This window comes from Lampetra planeri, chromosome 17 (genome assembly GCF_965212315.1).
Source record: "Lampetra planeri chromosome 17, kcLamPlan1.2.h2, whole genome shotgun sequence".
Lineage (NCBI taxonomy): Eukaryota > Metazoa > Chordata > Hyperoartia > Petromyzontiformes > Petromyzontidae > Lampetra > Lampetra planeri.
The window spans coordinates 9,025,894-9,045,740 of record NC_136123.1 but is presented as its reverse complement, the minus strand read 5'-3'; the positions used below and the strand labels follow the sequence as shown (position 1 = coordinate 9,045,740).

General features: G+C 40.7%; 1 protein-coding gene across 1 annotated transcript; it reads right to left on the bottom strand.

Moving 5' to 3' along the window:
* Nucleotides 1-534: 534 nt before the first annotated feature.
* On the bottom strand, nucleotides 535-16,920 carry LOC144723342 (ras-related protein Rab-2A). The gene is made up of 8 exons (XM_078602056.1): nucleotides 16,751-16,920; nucleotides 14,436-14,507; nucleotides 13,978-14,045; nucleotides 13,743-13,825; nucleotides 10,481-10,573; nucleotides 6,149-6,260; nucleotides 5,249-5,317; nucleotides 535-1,109 (listed from the first exon to the last, which is right to left on the bottom strand). Exons 1-8 carry the CDS (start codon nucleotides 16,794-16,796, stop codon nucleotides 1,014-1,016), a joined length of 639 nt encoding a protein of 212 aa, XP_078458182.1. The 5' UTR covers nucleotides 16,797-16,920; the 3' UTR covers nucleotides 535-1,013.
* Nucleotides 16,921-19,847: the final 2,927 nt, after the last annotated feature.

Sequence of the window (19,847 nt, the reverse complement as noted above, 5' to 3'; positions counted from 1 at the left end):
AAAGCAGTATTTTGAAAGCAGGGCATGTAGGCAAAAGTTTCAGGTATGCTCTCCACCCTGCTGCGGAGCATCCCAACGGGTTTTAACGTTGCATTTGTGAAATCTCCACACTTCACAGACCTGAAGGCGAGGTTTGAACAATGGAACACTCAGACACAAGGACGTGAGAGCTGCCATCTCAAAGGACACCAACACACAATACTGTACAGGGCACAACAAAGGTGTGAGTAAAAGAAATAAATGAAGACCAGAAAGAATAAAAATGACATGGAGACATAACCAAGACACACCTTAACCATTCAAACAGCACTCTTTTTTTATCACGTAGCTTATGTGCTCAGATGGTCTGAAGTGAGGGGGGGAACAAAAAAGGCATGGGAAGATATTCCAGCTGTCAAGTCAGCAGTGCATGAATTGAAATATTGGAGAATGCTGCAAAGTTTGGAACAGTATGTTTACATATAACAAATCTAACTCTTCCTTTACTCACAATCAGTAACTTGCAAACACGTGCAGACGATAAAGACAAAGTCGGACGAGTATGATCATTTATTCAAAAGCTGCAATTAACTGCTCCTACTGAAAATAAAACTCTGCCAATTAAAAAATATAATATACGTAATAAAATGGAACACCAAATATCCAAGGGTTTGGGTGTGAAGGCTTACCTTAATGTCAATTCAATTTTAACACCTTTGAGCAAACATTTTCTCTAAAATCCTTACGTGCCAACCTACGGGACCCGACAGCATGCCCTTTGCACAAAACGATGCATGGCCGTAATGTGCACGCATTCAAATAATACCGGTGGCCGTGTCTTTTAAAGCATCCTTTTAGGCCAAACTGCAGGAAAACAGTGTGCAGCTTGCGAATAAACGTGTCCCTTCCATCAGCCAATAAGCACTCTCATTCAGGCCCTGCCTCCTTCCCAAACCCAACCACCACTCCCCCATCCCCGTGTCTCCCACCCCACCCCCCTCTGACCCTTTTGCCCGAGCACTCGCTCCGTCAGTTTAGCAGCAGCCGCCGTCTTGCTGCTGTCTGTTCTGGCTGCTGGCCATGCCTGGGCTGGAGGCGGCGTGCTGTGGTCCAATCTTGATCCCATTTGCCTGCAGAACCACACACACCGACAAATTCATGAATTGTAACACCATCAAAATAGGATAACGTGGCACCATCTCTACATGCACTAAGCTTTGCAGCAGCTTGAGGTATTAACACAATCATGTCATCGGTGCTGCCCCATGGTCGTTATCGATTTCCCTACAGTAGGTTTCCACCCACAAATAACAGCCTATGTAGGTGCTTTCTTATATGTAGAGCACATGAATAAGCATACACTTTTTTAGTAGCAGATACTAAACCAGTTTAATCGTCTTCATTGAAAAGATAGGAGTAGGGGCAAACCACGTCGGACAAGAACAAAGATGAAGCCGCAGAGGGACTTTCCAGCACCATCCTGGAGAGTTCAGTAGAAGGGATGAGGAAGAGAGGTCAGCCAAGGATCAGCTGGATGACAAACAGTGTTTTGTCAGGGAGATTAGCAGCAGACGTTGTGCCGTTTGCAAAAGACTGCAAGAGGTGGACCGAGTTCATTGCCAAAGCACCAATGGAACTCCCATAACCCCCAAGGTTAAGTGGTTAAGTGATGGATTGTGATAATTGTAAAGCAAGCATAACCAATAATATAAAACGTTCAATTATTTAATGCAAAGAGTAGAAAAAAGGGTGCATTTGCGTACCCTTCATATCTAAATTTGTGTATGTATGGACACAGGCATAAAGGTAATGACCTCAATGAACCTGGCATAATTGCCAAGAGCAGTAATGTTATTGTATGCAAGGTGCTGTACAGTGAACCAAACAACATGTTGGAATGCCATTGTCTCTGCAGAATTGACACTGATGCACTGCAGCAATTATTTACTTTCGTTCGGCCGAGCCAATCCAGAGGTAACCCATGCCACATTCAGATGCTGACATTCATGCGCTAATGTGCCGAAGCTAAGAAAACACACCAGGGTCATTGGAATCATCTGTGAAAACTACTGGGCATGTGTGAAGAAGAGCTTTATAACTCATTGGATTGCTCCAGTCTAAATAAAGATTTTGATTCTGTCTAAATAAATATTCTGTATGTACAGGAGTGTGAGGACATGTAGAACTCTGCATCATGATAACTTGGCTGTGATAGCTGTGCACTGCCAAGCAAATTTGCATACAGCTGCAATTGCAATGGTGGCAATTATGAAAATTCCACACACTAAGAGACTGCTGGCATTTTAAACCAATCCAGACATGAGCACACTACCCTCCCATCAACTGATGTTTTTTTTTCTCCATTTCATTAGCCACTCAAGGTCACCAATGACAATAAAGACCAGTGGACACTCAGAGCCAAACTGTAAATTGCTACATCTCGAAGGTTGTGCTTGTGGTCAAACTGTAGCCTCAACAACCCCACCCTCCCCCCCCCAGTTCATGAGACAATAAATTAGCAGTACTTTTTTGGTGCATCATGCCATTATGGCATGGGACAAACCAGCTGGTAAAATCTGTCTACCAGATAGAAAGCAAGCAGCAGTAGGTAAGTGCACAAGTAGACACCCTCAAAAGCAGACGGTATTTGCGGGGTGCTTTAGAAGAGATGAAGGAAGTTGACAAGTTAGATTGGGAGAAAGCATCCATTATATTTGCGTCTCCTCTGCACATTGGTGCAGTCTGCCAATTTGCATCCACAAAGGCTGGATTATTTCGGTCTCGTCCACAAAGTTCTGTGGTGTTGTTAACGTATGTATATTGATATACTATTGCAATTAAACTACGTATGTATAATTAGATTTACATCCCTAAGGCTCCATAAAGGTTAACAGCGTAGCTTATTCCAAACAGATGTGCCATTACCTATCTGTAACTTCCTTTTAGATTACACTCATTTAAGCAATGGTATGCAAATGAATATAATGTGGCCTCAATACATTGCATCCTGACTAAGGTTCACTACCATTATCGGCCATGCTCTATCCACTGCCAGATGAATGTCTCCCCCCAACCGTTACCATCTATTACAGTCTTGTGATGTAAGAATCCATCTAGCTCCTGCACACGCGATGAATTTATCACTCCATCCTTGGAGGGGATCTAAATATCCCTCCTTTGTATGCTACTCAATCATGAGCCTCGACCATTTGCAATCATTGCTTCTAGAGATGCGTTCAGCTCAAGCCCACTTGCTTCTACGAACAGCTGATCCTATCTTGATTTGAAGTTTTCGTGACTGCAGGAATCCATACTCTTTGGTTCTTTCGGTAAAGTCACGTAGGGAGAAAAATTAATAATAAATCACGATGTTTCGATTGCAACACAAGCAATCGTCATCAGGTAGAAAAATACAGCAGTAGAATTGCTGAACAAGAAAAAGGGCTGTTGCAAAAAAAAAAATGTCTGTTCCTCTTCTTGTCTAAGTTTAATTCAAATTAAACACCTCCCCATGCACCTTTACACACATTTCAGCTCATCTGCCACTTTCTGCGGTAATGCTCATTGTGATCCATGTTACAGAACCAAATATACACGATTTAATAACAATCCTCTTTAGAAATACTTGTATGTTCCTCACAAAGCACTCCAACTGCTTATGCCCACCTATTTAATTGCTATTATCTTGTTCAATAACTCCCTTAATTTTGTTATCCATCATTAGTCACTCAAGGTCACCTAATTCTCCCACACACACCAACAGCAATCAAGAGCCACTCAGATCGGATGTGTTTTCCCAATGTGTTCTTCCTACATATCTCCAACAGTTGAGAACATTTGTTAGACGATTTTTATTTTCCTTATTTTATCTTGAGTCTCATTTCACTATCAATCAGCTTCTATAAAAGATCAAAGAATAGTATTTGTATACTATGAGAAGGGATAAAAAATGTATACCTACTATAATCACCCAGGAATGACCTTAATGCTCGTGACGTCACTCCACATCGACCAGCCCCCTCATATATATTCATGAGCAGGTGACATCCTCAAATTGGACACCCCACCCCTCATTAATATTCATGATCAGGTGACGTCACTATATGGAGTACTCCCCCTCCCTCATTAATGATCATGAGCAGGTGACGTCACTCCACATCGAACAGCCCCCCTCATTAATAATCATAAACAGGTGACGTCCTCCAATAGGACACCCCCCCCCCGATTCATAATAATTAGCGGGTGACGTCACTCCACATGGGGGGGGGCCGAGGGGCCTCCTCCCCCCCCCTCAGCGTCAACTTACAACCCTCACTACAAAGGCAGAACCCTCACGTCACGCGATCTCCGTAACGCTATTGAGACATCAACGTTAAAATTACGCCATGATGAACAAAGGATTATAGCCAATGAATATATCACATCGTGGTCTGCTTTTCGCTTGCAAGTTTCAGATTTACTGCAATACACCCGTCCTTGGATGGGCAAAAGGCGAGTTAAACATATCTATCAACTTAAACAGTTACACCAATCCAATTTATATTAGAGGTTACGCACATCTATATTAGAAGGCTTTGTTCTGAAACCTGTATTGGAGAATTAAATCTATTAAAATAATATATAGACCATCTCAGAATTGGCAATGACATCATCATTCTAACAACCAATGTAAAGTAACCTATAGTACACTTGCTGTAAATGTGAGTGCAGGTAACATACATGCAGTTTATATAATTTTATGAGCAAGGTACAACAGAATAAGGATACAATGTAAAACATGAAGAGGTACTTCAGCTCCATCTCTATCTAAAATTAAAATTACCAGGCTGAAAGCCAAATTACAGTTTAAAAATGAAAAGTACCACACCCACAATCCAAGTTTGGAAATGGCGTGTGAAATACTGGTTCTAGCCAGATCCCATGGAGGTGACTAAACAGCACGACTCTGATTAGTGTGAAGTTTATACGTATGTATGTACGTATGTTGAACTTCTTTCACACCGTATATAGCCAACCGTGCTAATTGTAGGTGCGGGAGTTTTCAATCTAGTATTTTAAAGTACATAAGTCTAGTAGAGTCATAATATCGGAAGAAAGAACGTTCCAGGCTGCCGCAGAAACCCATCTCAAAGCGCGCGATGCAGTGACCATCTTTGTTCGATGGTTAGCCAAAAGCCACTGTGAGGAAGAGACAAAAGCCATGAAGAAAAGAGGCATGACAAGCAGACCGATACCATGGCTTTTACCCATTACTGCAATTTCTGCTTACCTCATTGTTAATATCAAACACGCCTTCCTGAATTTTCTCGTAGATTTCCTTTGCTGTGTTGATGAATGCCTGTACATTGCAAATATAAGAAAAATACACTGTGAGACCACCTTTCATCATTTTCAAAATGTGAGAATTGTGTAGACAATGTAACCGGAAAACTGGAACAAAATCAGTCTCGCTATTATTAAACCAAACTGTTCCATAAAGTTATGGTCTGAATCATTTAACCCCGTGATCCTCCATAAATTCATCTATTAAAATACATGGACGAGAACAGCCACGATGAAATGCGTCGTCTGCTTCATAGCGGATGTTAAAGATCCCCCTGGCATCATTTACGAGAGTAGGCCATTGTGTTCAGCCGTCAAGGTCCAAATTCGCTGAATTCTGATCGTTTTAATGGGTTCTCTCCAGACACTCCAATTTGCTCCCACACTCAGAACTAAATAACGAATTAGCCAAACATGCAAAGTAGGACTCTCCTGGAGTAGTCTTGAGACTCGGAAAGTTTTCATGAAGAAAGGGTATAATATATAATTGGCAAAACGATTCATCCCTTACCCTCGGTGATTTGAAGAATTATGGCGATTCAGGGTCATATTTCAATTAAAGTATTATTTTTCAATTGTACTCTGAATGGTAATGCCTCTAGTGGACACAGGGGTGACAGGAACCCATTATATACAACATATATATATGAATCGACAAACATCGACTCTTGCTCACACGATTTGATGAATGTATGTTGAGCTCAAGAATCAAATGTTCAGTAATAAACTGTATAATTCAACTCCGAGTTATTAGGCTAAAGGAAAGAGTGAATATGTGCTTGCATGGGAATATTCTAGTTTTGTAATGCCGTGCGGTGATTCTCAATGGATGGCATGGAGTTGGTACCTCCTCCACATTGGAAGCGGTTTTGGCCGAGGTTTCCATGAACACCAAGCCATGCTCTCGCGCAAAAGCCTCCCCCTCTTCCCGCTTGACCTCTCGTCTCGACTCCAGGTCACTATAGCAAGGAAGATTACACAGTGAATTAGGATCACACAGCTGCTTTGCAGGCCAGGTTGACACACAAAAGAGACAAACTCTTTACATTTTTTTTTTGAGACGTGCGAGGTCAATTTGCTTGTTCAGCGAGACAGATATGACAGCGTGATCTTTAATGCTTGAAAGGTATTTCAGTATTAATTTTAGAAGTATAACACAATGACATTTGTACTCATATGGCATCTACACGCAACCGCATCTCATGAAGGTGGCAAGAAATTGTGTGAGTATTAATTTCGTAGAGAGAAAAAGGCAGTCAGTCACAGGCAGAGGGAACAAAGGGCGTGAGGCAGGTCTTCATTAGGGACAAAGATTTGATAGCATTATGACCGGGGAAAGGGAGTTCCAGACTAGAAGAGAACGATCACTCTCCCAATCAGTGACTGGGGACTTTGGCACAAAGTCTTGATTGCTCGAGGGGAGAGTGCGTGGATGAGAAGAGAGTGAGATGAATGATGAGAGATTAGCAGGGCCTTGTCCATACATGATGTCTAAGACAGTAACCGTGATCTTGAAAATGGTTAGACACTTGGGCTGGGAACTAGCATGGCTGAGAAAGTGGTGACATCAAATTTGAGGAGGCCATAGAGGAGAGAGTAGCTGTAGCGGAGTTCGGATGTGATGAAGGCATGGATGAGGAGTCTCAGCAGCAGCTGGGGAAGGAGAAAAAGTGAATGTGGAAGGTAATGTGCAGATGGAGGTATCAGGTAATGCAGAGTTGGGAAGAGAACAAGAGTTCGATATCGATAACAACGATAGGCCTTCACACACACGAGTCAAGCATCATGTCAGAGTTTAGGAGGAGCATGCTCAACTGGAGTTGATTAAAATAACTCTGAAAATATTTATTTGGTCACAAAAATGTATATAACAAGCCCTAAACTATGGTGTGATATAAAAAAATATATATACTATACTGCTGGATTTCAGAGTCTTTATACAAGATTAATTTTACATAAAATTTTAATGACAGGGTTTATGATTAAATGGAAATCCTTTAAAGTATTAAATGACTTAGCATGCATCCCAATAATGTGACCACTTAAAACGTACAGAAGTGTCATCATTACCGTGCATACACTTTAACACATTCACATTATTTTCCGGACACTCATTGTTTCATGTTTAATAATATTAATGATAAGGTGGTATAACCAAGTCAAAATGGAAATGTTGTTACAAAAGGGTTTAAAAACCAAATCTGTAAAGGTGAAAACCATCTTTAATCTTCGAATTTTAAGATCAATCAATTATTAGTTAACCCTATTAAAGCACATCTACATAACTCACGATACAGAATACATTGCAAGTTGTAAAACTCATATATCACTGGAAAAGTCTGGTGTTCAATACACTTTTAAGTTTCACAAAATCCAACAAGATAATGTTAGACACACAAACCTTTTAGAACCAGAGTTCCAAGAGAGATTAAGGCATTCACGCCAGATAAGAAACAGCGATCTACATGCTTCCTTTAAAATCTAGGTTTAGAAGGCAGTGTCTATGAACTGCAGGACACATTGTTTAAGAGGCTGCCCCTTGGCTTTAGAAAGGGCCGTGATCCAATTGCCCATGACAAGGCACGTAATAGCTTGCTGACTGGGGCAAGGCTGAAAGACATTCGCTTGTTCTCGTTAAAATTGACACGATGTTCTCAGTGACAGTCAAAATAATATCGTTACAGCATCTAATTTGCAAAAATGGAATCAACCAATGCATTGGCTTTTGTTTGTGCACATCTAAACAACTACATACCCAATGACGTTAATTTCATCTCCACAAAGTGAAGATTTCATCTGCACAAAGTTAAGATGAAATTCATTTGGAACACCCTACAAATAGCATAGTTATATATCTCATAAAGCAATGCAAAATTATTTAAGGGGCTTCTGCTCAATAAATCAAGCAATTATATCCCCAAAAATTAAGACTTTTCTAAATTTTCAGCTCAGCAGATCAGCGTTTTCTCACATCCTATCTGCCAAAAAGTCCTTTGAGCTGGCCATACAATATATGAAATACCCAACTTTATTTATGGTGGGTTATGCTCATCTAATATCTTACACTCACTGAACCCTACACTTAAATGGGTGCTAAAGCTTTGAATCCAAGACTTCAGTGGTGTTGGTTCAACGCTAGAACACAAGCACAATAGTGTCAAATCCACCCAGGAAGCATGACTTCATAAACGTAGTCATGCACTACATCACAATAAACTGCTCTGCAGCTCAAAGACTGTAGGTTAGGAGATATTTAAAGTATCAATGCACAGATGTGATATTATGCTTTTATGCATCAGAGAAAACGTCATATTGGATGGGCGTCGGCAGCACAAACCTGTAATATAGCCCTGTGCAGGAGAGGGTTGGTGGATGACACAAATGATGCTAAAAACTCCCTTCCCATGGGCGTCAAGGTTCCACACCGTTGCTTGCCGGGAGAACGCAGTTCAGCATAGTGCGGACTAATATCATCTGTCCCTTCTGTATAGAACAAGGTGTCAACCCCTTGCACGCGTGGGTTTTCTCCGGGTGCTCCGGTTTCTTCCCACATATATAAACACTAATTGCCTGAAAAAAGAAATATATAATATAGGATCCAAGAGCTTGGGTAATTGGTGGTCCCGGCTCACCCCTTGGCTACTTTCCCGTTTGTCTGTGGTTCTTTAGTGATTGTGAGGTGCAATTTCCAATAACGGCGCTGTATAAAAATAAGCAATGTTATTATTATTATGATCCACTGTTGTCTGCCTATAGCTCATCCAGATACTGTGCATTCAATTGTGACCTCCAAATGGAGCACCCTTGTAAACATCAGGTCTGCACTTCCTAGGTGGAAGGCACCCAAGACAAAGGTGTTCAATAATGCATATTGCTCCGTATTGTACTTGTCATCTGCAGCTTAATGGATTTTATTATCGAGGACATTCCACATGGAGCCCTGTATTCAATGGTATTCAATGATACATAGTGCTTTATTTCTAACATATGCACTGAACAAAACAATGAGCCTGCTTACACACAAGACAAATATAGCAGAATGCATTAGCCTTGCAAAAATGTCGAATATTTACTGGTTTACCCCAATGAGATTTTGCCAAGAGACAATCACTATGTGGAGGGCTCACTTGCAGTTGCGTTAACACTTTGAGGCTCCAAACCTAAGGCATTGTGCGGGTATGCAATGGAAATACCTTTTACCGTTATCATTATTGTTGTAAATACATGCGGCTCAAGAGCGCTGAGGAGTCGGCAGCAACTCGGCAGTTACTAAGTGCATGCTCACCATATAACAGTGCATATTTGGTAGAAGTCTTCGCGGCTTAAACTCAAGTTGAACGATGCAATGTTAAAGCAATGTTGTCCGTGTTGCTTTGTTAAAACATGAGCTGCTTTATGGGGGAAAGTGAGCTGCGTGTGCTTATGCATTGCATAATTTGGTTCAAGCCCTTTTTGAAATGCATTCTCAATACACTTGAAGTGCTCCAATTGGACAGGACCAAGAGGTTGTTATGTCAACATGATCCAAATTTTAACCATCGACAAATATGGATGTTTCAATGTTTTTGACTGTGTAAACATTTTACAAAACTGGACATCTTCGTGAAGGTGAATAACACACCCTCCTTAATCGAAATATTTGGTCATTTTTATCTCATTACTGTTAAATGCCTTATTTTTCCATGGGGCGTGAAGGAGCTCTTCCTTGCCTAGATTCCCAAATGGAGTTTCTAGTTTAGGCTGCCCAGATATGAGAGGGTGGGAGCCAGAGGGCTTGGCCTCTGTTGTATTAATCATGAAATATATCTGCCACAATTGACTGCGATGGCTCAGTAACATGCAACTTTGTTACAAAACAGGAACAACAACGTTGCTTTGTTTAGCATGGGATGTTGCAGAAGTTAGAAAAAAATGCAACAAAGCAAAGTGCGCGAAATCTACACCGTTTTATTTTTAAATCTCCAAGAACCCAGAACACAAACATCACAGAGGGAGATACAAATCACGAACGTGTGACTAACCCCGAATACACCCTCAAATGTGGGGGGGGGGGTAGTGCCTCGAGGCACTTGGGCTCACTGACCTACCACAATCAAGGGCAACGATCAGGAGCAGCAGATTAATGGGGAAGGGAGGGGGGCAAAGAAATCTTTACCGTTAACTTGGGAGTAAAGCTCACCTCTTGTTTCCGATGAGCATGATGACCATGTTGGAGTTAGAGTGCTGGCGAGCGTCTTCAAGCCAGGTGGTCAAGTGGTTGAAAGTGTCTCTCCTGTTGGTCGTTCAAAAAGCAGAGCATAGCATGTATGCTGGTTCCATCATGGATCACAGGAGGCTGGGTTGTTAATCGGCGTGCACGATTGCCACCGAGACAATTTTCACTGCACTGCCTGTTCAAGTCTTGCTGTTGCCCTATAGCTTTGGTCTTTTCAAAGAGTGTGATGCCGTGCTCTAGAAAATATTTTATATCCTGTGATGTAATGAACAAGAGCAACCCATTGTGTGCCAGTCATGGGAACAAATTTCCAATGCAATGAAATACCACTGCAATTAAATCGATTATGGTCTTTAAGTCACTTATGGAACAGATAGGTAACAAGTCTCAAATATGGTTACATAAAGAACAATTTACTTTTCCAACACCTGCATTAACGCTCGTGCACTAAATTGAAAATGGTGGCCAATAGTGCAATCTATTGGCAATGTATATTTGATTGCTCCTTTTAGTGATTGGAAGATTTTTTCATATACTGTAGCTTAGTTTTCACAGAACTACAAAAAACTTTGCATATGATATGGACATTTTAGAAGGTAGTTATGACAGATTTGGTTCTATCTTATTGACAAATCCACCTAAATTGCACTGGTCATTCTGAATTGGTCCACGGATTTCCTGATTAAAGCAAACACTGTTGCTGAATAATAATGCTCCAAAAGGGCTATTGGTTGATGAACTTAAAGATTATTTTATTGTTAAATGTTGAGATGTACTCCTATTTAAAAAAAAATTATTCATGGTTGTAGTTTCACATAACAAGGGCAAAGCAGTGTTTGACTTAATGAGAAAAGGTGGCAGGGAAACTGCTCAGTGTGTACAGGTGGATGGAAACATTTTAGTCACTAAAATGGTCTGGTAATTAATCAGTGTATCTACTCATGAGCCAATACACTCCGTCAACAGTTTAACTCCCACAGCTGCCCAATGATTCCTACTGGGAACTGACCATCAATGCCATCAGCTATAAAGTGGGTATTAAATACCAAATGACATCACTCACAAAAAAAGAACATTGTGGATTGTCAGTCGATATACCAAATTTGTAAATTATCAATAGCTGAAATAAATGCATACATTACTGTTGTTCAATCAAATATCCCTTTGCAAACAAGACATGTTAAACTCAAGGGGTGTTAGATGGGTAAATAAAGAACTTAAAATTTGATCCTCAATAATTGAACATTATGGACAACTTCATATAATAATTCATAATAACTCAAAAAAATAGTGATTATCACAGTGGTATTCATAGGCTGCGGGCACGAGTGATATGGTCGAAATAGCTTAACAACTTCATCATCGTTACATTTATTGATCAACTACGTAAGAACCCATTGAGTCCAAGTCTTTTTTTTATCAACCTGGCTTACAAACATGACAAAAAACAATAAATACAAAACCAAACGATAAATATAGTTTAAAATCTATATATTTAAAAATATTAACAGCTGAAATATTGATAAAATATCAAGTTGCCTTAGCAAAGACTCAAAATTACCAGAAAAGCCTGTTTTAGAAATAACTGAGGTTAATTGTATGATTGACAGGTTATTCCAGGTATTCAAAACTCATAGATGAATGCCCATTCTCTCCAGTACTGTATTCTTGGCACCTTACCGAGAAATTCTGAGACTTATCTAAAGATGTAATGTCTTAAATTTGGTATAAGCAGATCACATAAGCTTAAATACAAACCCCAAGCTAGACAGTACTTCATGATGTAACCAAAACACTGCCCTTATCTTGTGTTGTTTGGGCTGTGTTTTCTGGACTATCTGACAACAGTTTACAAGTTTCATTACCAGTAGTGACGTAACTGTAGCTTCACTCAAGTACTTTTTAATAGCCATGCATGCCTATGACAATAATGAAATATTCTTGAGTGTAAAGACCAATACAAACAAAATGTTAAGAAGAACTGAATGATGCTTGCATTATATTATGACCCAGAATCACAAAATTCAACTTCTGCTGCAGGGGTTGAGGATAAATGGTTACATGCCAACTTTAAATCGTCCCTACAGTGATATCACCTATTTTTCTGACAATAACTCTGCCTTTCTATCATTTATATAATGATTTCTTCTCATGAACAAAGTTTAAAACTGGAATTGGGTAACGTCTAACTATTTGTTTTATGGGTTGTGTCTCCTTTAAGGTAAGCATGTGTACAATCCCAGTAATATTGTCATGCTGAGACATGCAAAACGAAAGATGAGCTGCTCCATATAGCTAATGCTGCTGCAGTTAAAATTGTTACGTTAGCCTAAGAAAGGACTTCACAAAGCCCCGGAGTCACACATGTGGCCGCACCTGAAATGCGGCCACTCCCCAAAGAACTGCTGAAAAATCAGTTTCCCTGAAGTTTTTTTCAGATTCAGCTATTTTGTAAAAACGTGGCAATACTACTTCAATACCAGCAATAACTTTCACGTATAATGGCAGTAACTGATCATATTTCATTTATGCTTCATTATGCAATGGAAAAAAAACTATTTTTGAAGTTAATTAAACACATCTACAAAAAAAAGTTAAAATGTGACAACTTAAAAAAAAAAACCTTTACATTTTAGAGCCCAACAACCAAGGATTACATGTCCTGATGAATACTGTGGATATATTTAACACCACTCGAGAGTACTGCCACTATTGCATGCCTGCCACTGCCTATAAATCATTGTTTGATAAATCTAATACGGCCTACAAGTACTTTGTAATATATCACACAAGTTGAGAATAAAAACTTACAGCCTTTGGATTTTCAGTGACATGCGTGGTTTTATTTGTGATTGGAACTCTCAGTATGCTTGGTTTTATGCAAGGTCGTAAATGTGATTTAAGAGAAATAATGTAATCTTACATCTCTCAAATTTATTTTTATTTGTAAAGCGGTGCAATTTATAGCTTCTCTCCCAGGTGCGTTATCAGTAGTGGTATTAAAAAATGAATTTGCTGCATAAAACATGAACGTGTTGGGCTATGTATTCACTTATAAACATAATCCATGACATCAAGTTCTCGTTGTACTCAAAACAAATTATTCCATTATTGCCATTCCACCAGACTATTTTTAGTTTACGCATCATGAATAGGGAATTCGTTTACTTCCAAGAAGACTTGAGGAGATACCATTTCATCAAAATATATTTTTTCCCTCATGTACCTTGTGATGTCATAAACCAGCAGGGCACCCGCTGCACCTCTGTAGTAAGACCTTGTGATGGATCTGAACGACTCTTGTCCGGCCTGCACGTAAAGACAATTGCTTGACAATTAAAAACCTTGTATCCAATTTCCCTCGACAACAGCTGCTCAACTGTGTAACAACCGACTTAACCAACATAATTAAAGTGCAGTGAAGGCAGTAGCGGACAGGAGATAAACAAAGTGTCACGCACCGTGTCCCAGATCTGGAGCTTCACCTGCTTCCCGTCAATGGTGATCATTCGTGCGCCAAACTCCACGCCTGAGCAACAAGACGAGGAGTTGATTTTGCTTGATGAAACAAAAAATGTATTTTAAAGCTAGACTATATCCACACACATCCCATTGTTAGTCCACTGATATTGCTGTCCAAATCTATGTCGTTGTCATTGTAAGAAAAACTGTTCCTGGCACTCATCTTAGATGAAGATGACCTAGGGGAGGCATACTTAATACAATTCTAATAACCATTGCTGATGTAGATCAGCAAAACAAATGCATGTTTTAGTGGGATTTATTGTAATGTACTAAAAATGATCGCACTGATATCCAGCAATCTCATCCACACAAACCATGTTCTGTCTGCATTATCATACACCCAATACAATTACATTACTCAGTAATAAACAACACATATAAAGCGACGACTAACCGATTGTCAGATCATGGACGGGCTGGAACCGCTTGTCTGTAAACTGCAGCAAGAGACACGACTTTCCCACGCCTGAAATGAAAAGAAAATCGAGCAGTTGAAAATAAATCCCGGTTACAAACACACACTATGACAGTCAAATTACAGAAGTCACAAAAGCAGCACAGATCATGCAACATAACTGATACTCCACACATAAATTGTATATTGACAAGGATTCACAGGCTTGTTTAGTTTACTATAGTAAATATCAGAGGTGGGACAAAGTCATTGTTATGCAAGTCCAAGTCGAGTCGCAAGTCATCAAATTCATGACTCGAGTCTGACTCGAGTCCAAGTCACATGACTCGAGTCCACATCTCATAGGTGGGACAAAGTCATTGTTATGCAAGTCCAAGTCGAGTCGCAAGTCATCAAATTCATGACTCGAGTCTGACTCGAGTCCAAGTCACATGACTCGAGTCCACACCTCTGGTAAATATACACTGTGTAGGATTTACAAAGCGAAATTATACGTACAGTATTTGTCACACGCCGAGGTCACTGCGTACAAATTTGCCTATTCCATCAATGTCCAAGTGTTGTTTACAGATGTTCCTTGCACACGGGCTATTTAAAGTTACGTTGGTGGACCTGATAGTTGCTTTAGTGGCTCTTAGAAGCAACCCTCACAACATCTTATCAGATTAAATGTAAACATACCTAAATCGTTTAGTATCTATGTTGGCTTTCACGACGAATATTGTGATTCATAATTGGGTTTTGGGGATAGGTCATGTAAAAAACCCACGACCTAACCCAAATACTTAATTATGTTATGAAATAAATACATAAAAATGTTTATGTTATCATGAACACACACTTCAAGATATTTTTCAAATGTCTGTAAAGTCATATCTAGATTCTTTAGTCATGAAAAATGAAAACAAGTTTAGTCATGCACAGAGTAATACATACACTGCAGATATCAAATTACAATACTTTGGTAGATGGCAACAAGCAAGGTTTAACATAGCTAGTTGTTTAGAGAAAGGTTTAGTAAACGTATAAAAAGGTGATAAGGATGGTTAGTAGTGGCAGGTCATCTCAGAAAATAGAAGACGAAACAATCCACGTCGTATGGTTTATAGGTGGCGAAGAAGAGAGCAGATAACTCGCGATCTCAATGCCACATCAACAGAAGGGCAAGGCGTTAAAATCAGTTTAAAAAGTTCCGAATCCAAGACGAGACATTTTCTGCAGTGTTAACCGCAATGACGGTACTCGCCTGTGGCATGTGAATGTTCAAATAACGTAATGCGTTCTTTTGGCTCTCTCAAACACGTATGTCAATTCCAAAATTTACTTCTGGTAAAGTGGCGTAAATGACACGTTCGTGCAGCGGCGCAAGTATTTAAGATATTCTTTACGGCACACACTACGGAATGATGGCGATGGATGTGGACTTCAACGCTTCACTGTTGACAATCATCAACTGCGTCAGAACATCACCAGGCCGATGCGCACATCTCCTTCATAAATTGAAACGTAAAAAGACAAGACAGTCAAACTGTGGCCATGCAACTCAAATTATGGCCCAACACGACAAATCAATGTCGCCTGCAATATTTCAACAGAGGAATAACAAGACGGAAGCGAACCCCCCCCCCCCCTCCTGAAGCTTTCTCGTGGCTAGCAGACTTCGACATTGGCATTGAGCTTCTGAATATTGCCACGTGCAAGAATGGAATTGCAGAAAAGCTCAAAGACGTACGGGAGTGGTTGTTGTGTCAGCTACGCCACTAAAGCTCCACAATACCTCTCCTACTAACCGTGCAGTTAAGGCCATTGTATCATTCAAGAGTCAAACAGTCGGTACGTATCTCACATACATACAATAAGGCAATACCAGTGTCGGTATGAACATAAACCTTTAAACTGCCCGCGTCGAGACTTAAAACTGCCAGGCCCGGCACTCTATGGGAAGTCTCGCTCCTGTCAAGCGAATGTGGAATTGCCATCTTAGCTCTGAAGACAGGCGAGCTCAATTAAGAGTGACGGAACTTCGAGACAACCCAAAACAGTTCAATTAACATCAACCGACGACTGACACCGATCGGGCCCCTCGACCTGCCGACACACCACCCCCCTACCCACCCTCCATCACCGCGGGGTACCCTGCACCAACCCAGGCTGGGAGATCCAGGCAAGAGTCGGGGGCAGCGAGGACCTCGGCGTCATTCGCCTAGGCCTCAAACCGACAAAAAAAACACTCGCGTTCCACGTCAGCGCGCGCGTCTCGCCTCCGTCTCCGAGGCTCGCGAGCCTCGCCTCACCCGTGTCGCCGATGATGATGTACTTGAAGAGGTAGGCGTACGACATGTTCGCTTTGCTTGAGTTTGCGGCGAGAAAAACACTGTCTGGCGAAGGGGGGGGGGAAATCAGTCGTTTTCTCTCCACACAACACAGCGAGTCCGGCGGCGGTGACGTCAGCGCGCACAGCCGGGTCCTACGTCATGACGTCACCCGGAAACACCGTTTAAAGGGCTGCCGAGCGCGCTTTTCTATTGGTCGAAACGCGACGCGCGTCGCCACGCTGCTCGCGTGACGTCACCGCGTTGTCAGGCGACGTCGCCGTGTGGACTTGTCGCTGAACGCCCACGTTGCGCATGCGCGAGCCTCGAGGTAAACAAGAGTCACGTGGTTGCTGCCCCTCCCCCCTCCCACGCGCGCCCTCCTCGCGACCCCCCACGGCAAGGGACACGTGGTACGTGGAGCTGGCGGTGACAACACAGGGGGTTGTTTTACCTGCAGATCAAGAGGGCCCCTTTTTAGTGGCAGTTTTCGGGAATGTTTTAAGAGCGACCAACACGGAGTAGATAAGGGCGATGAGTTTGGCGCGTGTGGGCAGGGTCGAAGGTGGATTGTGCCATTATGAAGGATTTTGACTAAAAGCTTTCGTGACTGCAGGAATTCATATTATTTGGTTCATTCGGTAAAGTCACATAGATAGAAAATGAAAAAATAAAAACCAAAAACTCACGACGTTTCGATCGCAACACAAGCGGTTGTCATCAGGAGGAGAGAAAAGGGGGGTTAAGCATCTAAATGCAACTGTTTATAAAGGTTTAAAATGGGCGGAGCCCAAGTGTCGGAAGGAGTGGGGGACAAGAGCCGTGAAGGTTTACAGAGTACCTTGGTCTCGAAAAAAACAATATCGTGCGAGCCCACTGCGTTATAACAATGACCAGCCACTGCAGAGGTATTGGTTCTGCCGTGTTTCAAATCTGCCTTGTGTTCGCGAACACGGTCCGAGACATGTCGTTTCGTTTCCCCAATGTAACTGCTGCCGCAGACACAACTTAGTTTGTAGACACCAGGGTATTGCATGTCAGGAATGACATCCTTCACAGATGGGATAAAATCATGAAGCCATACAGACATATAAAAACAGACAATTTCAAGCGAGAAGATGGGTATAAGCTGAGCAATCATTGGAAGGATGTTATTAACCAAGCACAGTCGTAACTTGCTGTGGTGTTTCCATTCTTCCCTGCCGTTTGACTGTTATCTCCGACTCTCTGAGTTGCATTGCCCTGTTGGGTGCTTCTGCATTAACGGGCTGGGGTCTCACTAACATGGCCACCTCTGCTCCCTTAGCCTCGATGTATCGATGGTTCTGGCTGTGTGATGGGCTGTGTGTCTCACTGGCGCGACCACCGTTGCGGTGGTTCGCTTGCGTGGACGCGCTTGCCTCACAGCGCAGTTTGCAGCGCCGCAGCTTGTGTTACACAAAGACATGACATTAACTTGCTAATCCCCCTAATCTCCCTACCTAATCTCTCCCATCAACATAGTGCTAATGTCCCATTAACACTGCTGTTGTGCGCATATGCGACGATACTCTTATGCAGTGACGGAAGTTCATTTCATGCTAATCTCTCTCCCTAATATCTCTCTCCCTAATCTCCCCCATTAACACAACTGACGTGCTTGCGTCCGGGGATGGCATTCCTTATAGCTCAGACCCCGCTTGCTTGCCCATCTCCACGTAAATAACCTCTTGTTGTAACAGCTCTCTCGCTGGTTCAGCTGTTCCACTGCTGGATAATTTTTTTCGCCTGAGGACGACCGCTTGTGTTGCGATCGATATGTCATTTTTTATATATTTTTTCTACCTACCTGATTTTACAAAAGAACCAAAGAGTATGGATTCCTGCAGTCACGAAAGCTTCAAATCACGTTCTACTTAGTTAAATAGAATTGTTATAACAACACTCATTTTGATAAATTTTCATCATTCACTTTTTGATTATTTAAATGTATTAAGGTCACCTTTTATTTTTAGTATAGATTATATTATAATGTGAAACTTAAGAACCGGAACTCAAACTACATCACACATTTATAGAGAATAATACTTCGTTAGGAAGAGGAAGTGCAAATAAAATTTTAATGCAGTCGTTATATTAAAAACGCTTGATAGTTTCGAATAAGAATTTTTAAAACGTAAGTACTATTATTCCTGTCAAATCAATCGACAGAATTTTAAATCACACACATTTGTTTATAAAAAAAAAATTAATATAAGTATTAAATTTGTATACTATTATTATGTTACGATAACATTTATGCATTTTTTTAGAGAAAGGGTTTTGGGTACAAAGATATCAAACAGCCATTTTCGAGCATGGAGGGATAATTAATCATGAAGTACCTACTAAATAGACGTCATTCGGCAAGGAGTACAATAGCCAACGGGTCCTCCATGATTAATTATTCCTCCATTAAATATTAGTTCTTTGTATCCAGAAAATGGCGTCATGCTTCTTTTCGCCATTGTCCTACTATGAACCATGAGTAACTGAATTTAACCATTTAGGATCTCTAATTTAACTATGGAGTTCCCTTATGGAATTTTTTTTAACTGTTCACGATTCAGTATATTGTGTGCACGATTTAGTATTTTACGTGCAAAAAATAAATTGTTTTTTATTCCATGAAGGAGAATTTTCCTTCTCCATGTGAGAATGGAGAAGCATACATTTAGTAAATTTTTTGAATTGTTATTAAACATTTTGATTCTAATGATTCTACCAGGGCTTTTCATTCTGTGGAATGAATATGTGATTGTTATAATGGTACTCTCCATTTTGCTTCGTTCTACTGCAAAGTTTCAAGTATTTTTTATAGTTATAATTACTTTTAATATTTGATAATTATAAGAGAATTTCAATACAATATTCTGAACATCTGCAGTTTTAGTTAGACGATGAATATTTTCAAGTGAATTTTATGCTAAATTTCAGCTTTCCAACGCCTTTTTAATAAATGTTTTCTCCTACAACATAAGAGTGCAGCACCACATTAAATACGCACTACAATGACAATAGTTTAAAGTGATTTGAAGCATGTTTTATTTTCTAAATGGAA

What these genes read in the sequence shown, in the direction of transcription:
- LOC144723342 (XM_078602056.1), bottom strand. Translation starts at nt 16,796, where the DNA reads ATGTCGTACGCCTACCTCTTCAAGTACATCATCATCGGCGACACGG. An exon ending in CTGGTTTATGACATCACAAG is followed by an intron (nt 10,574 to 13,742) that starts GTACATGAGGGA and finishes AACGACCAACAG; the next exon opens with GAGAGACACTTTCAACCACT. An exon ending in TGTTTGATATTAACAATGAG is followed by an intron (nt 1,110 to 5,248) that starts GTAAGCAGAAAT and finishes GTGGTTCTGCAG; the next exon opens with GCAAATGGGATCAAGATTGG.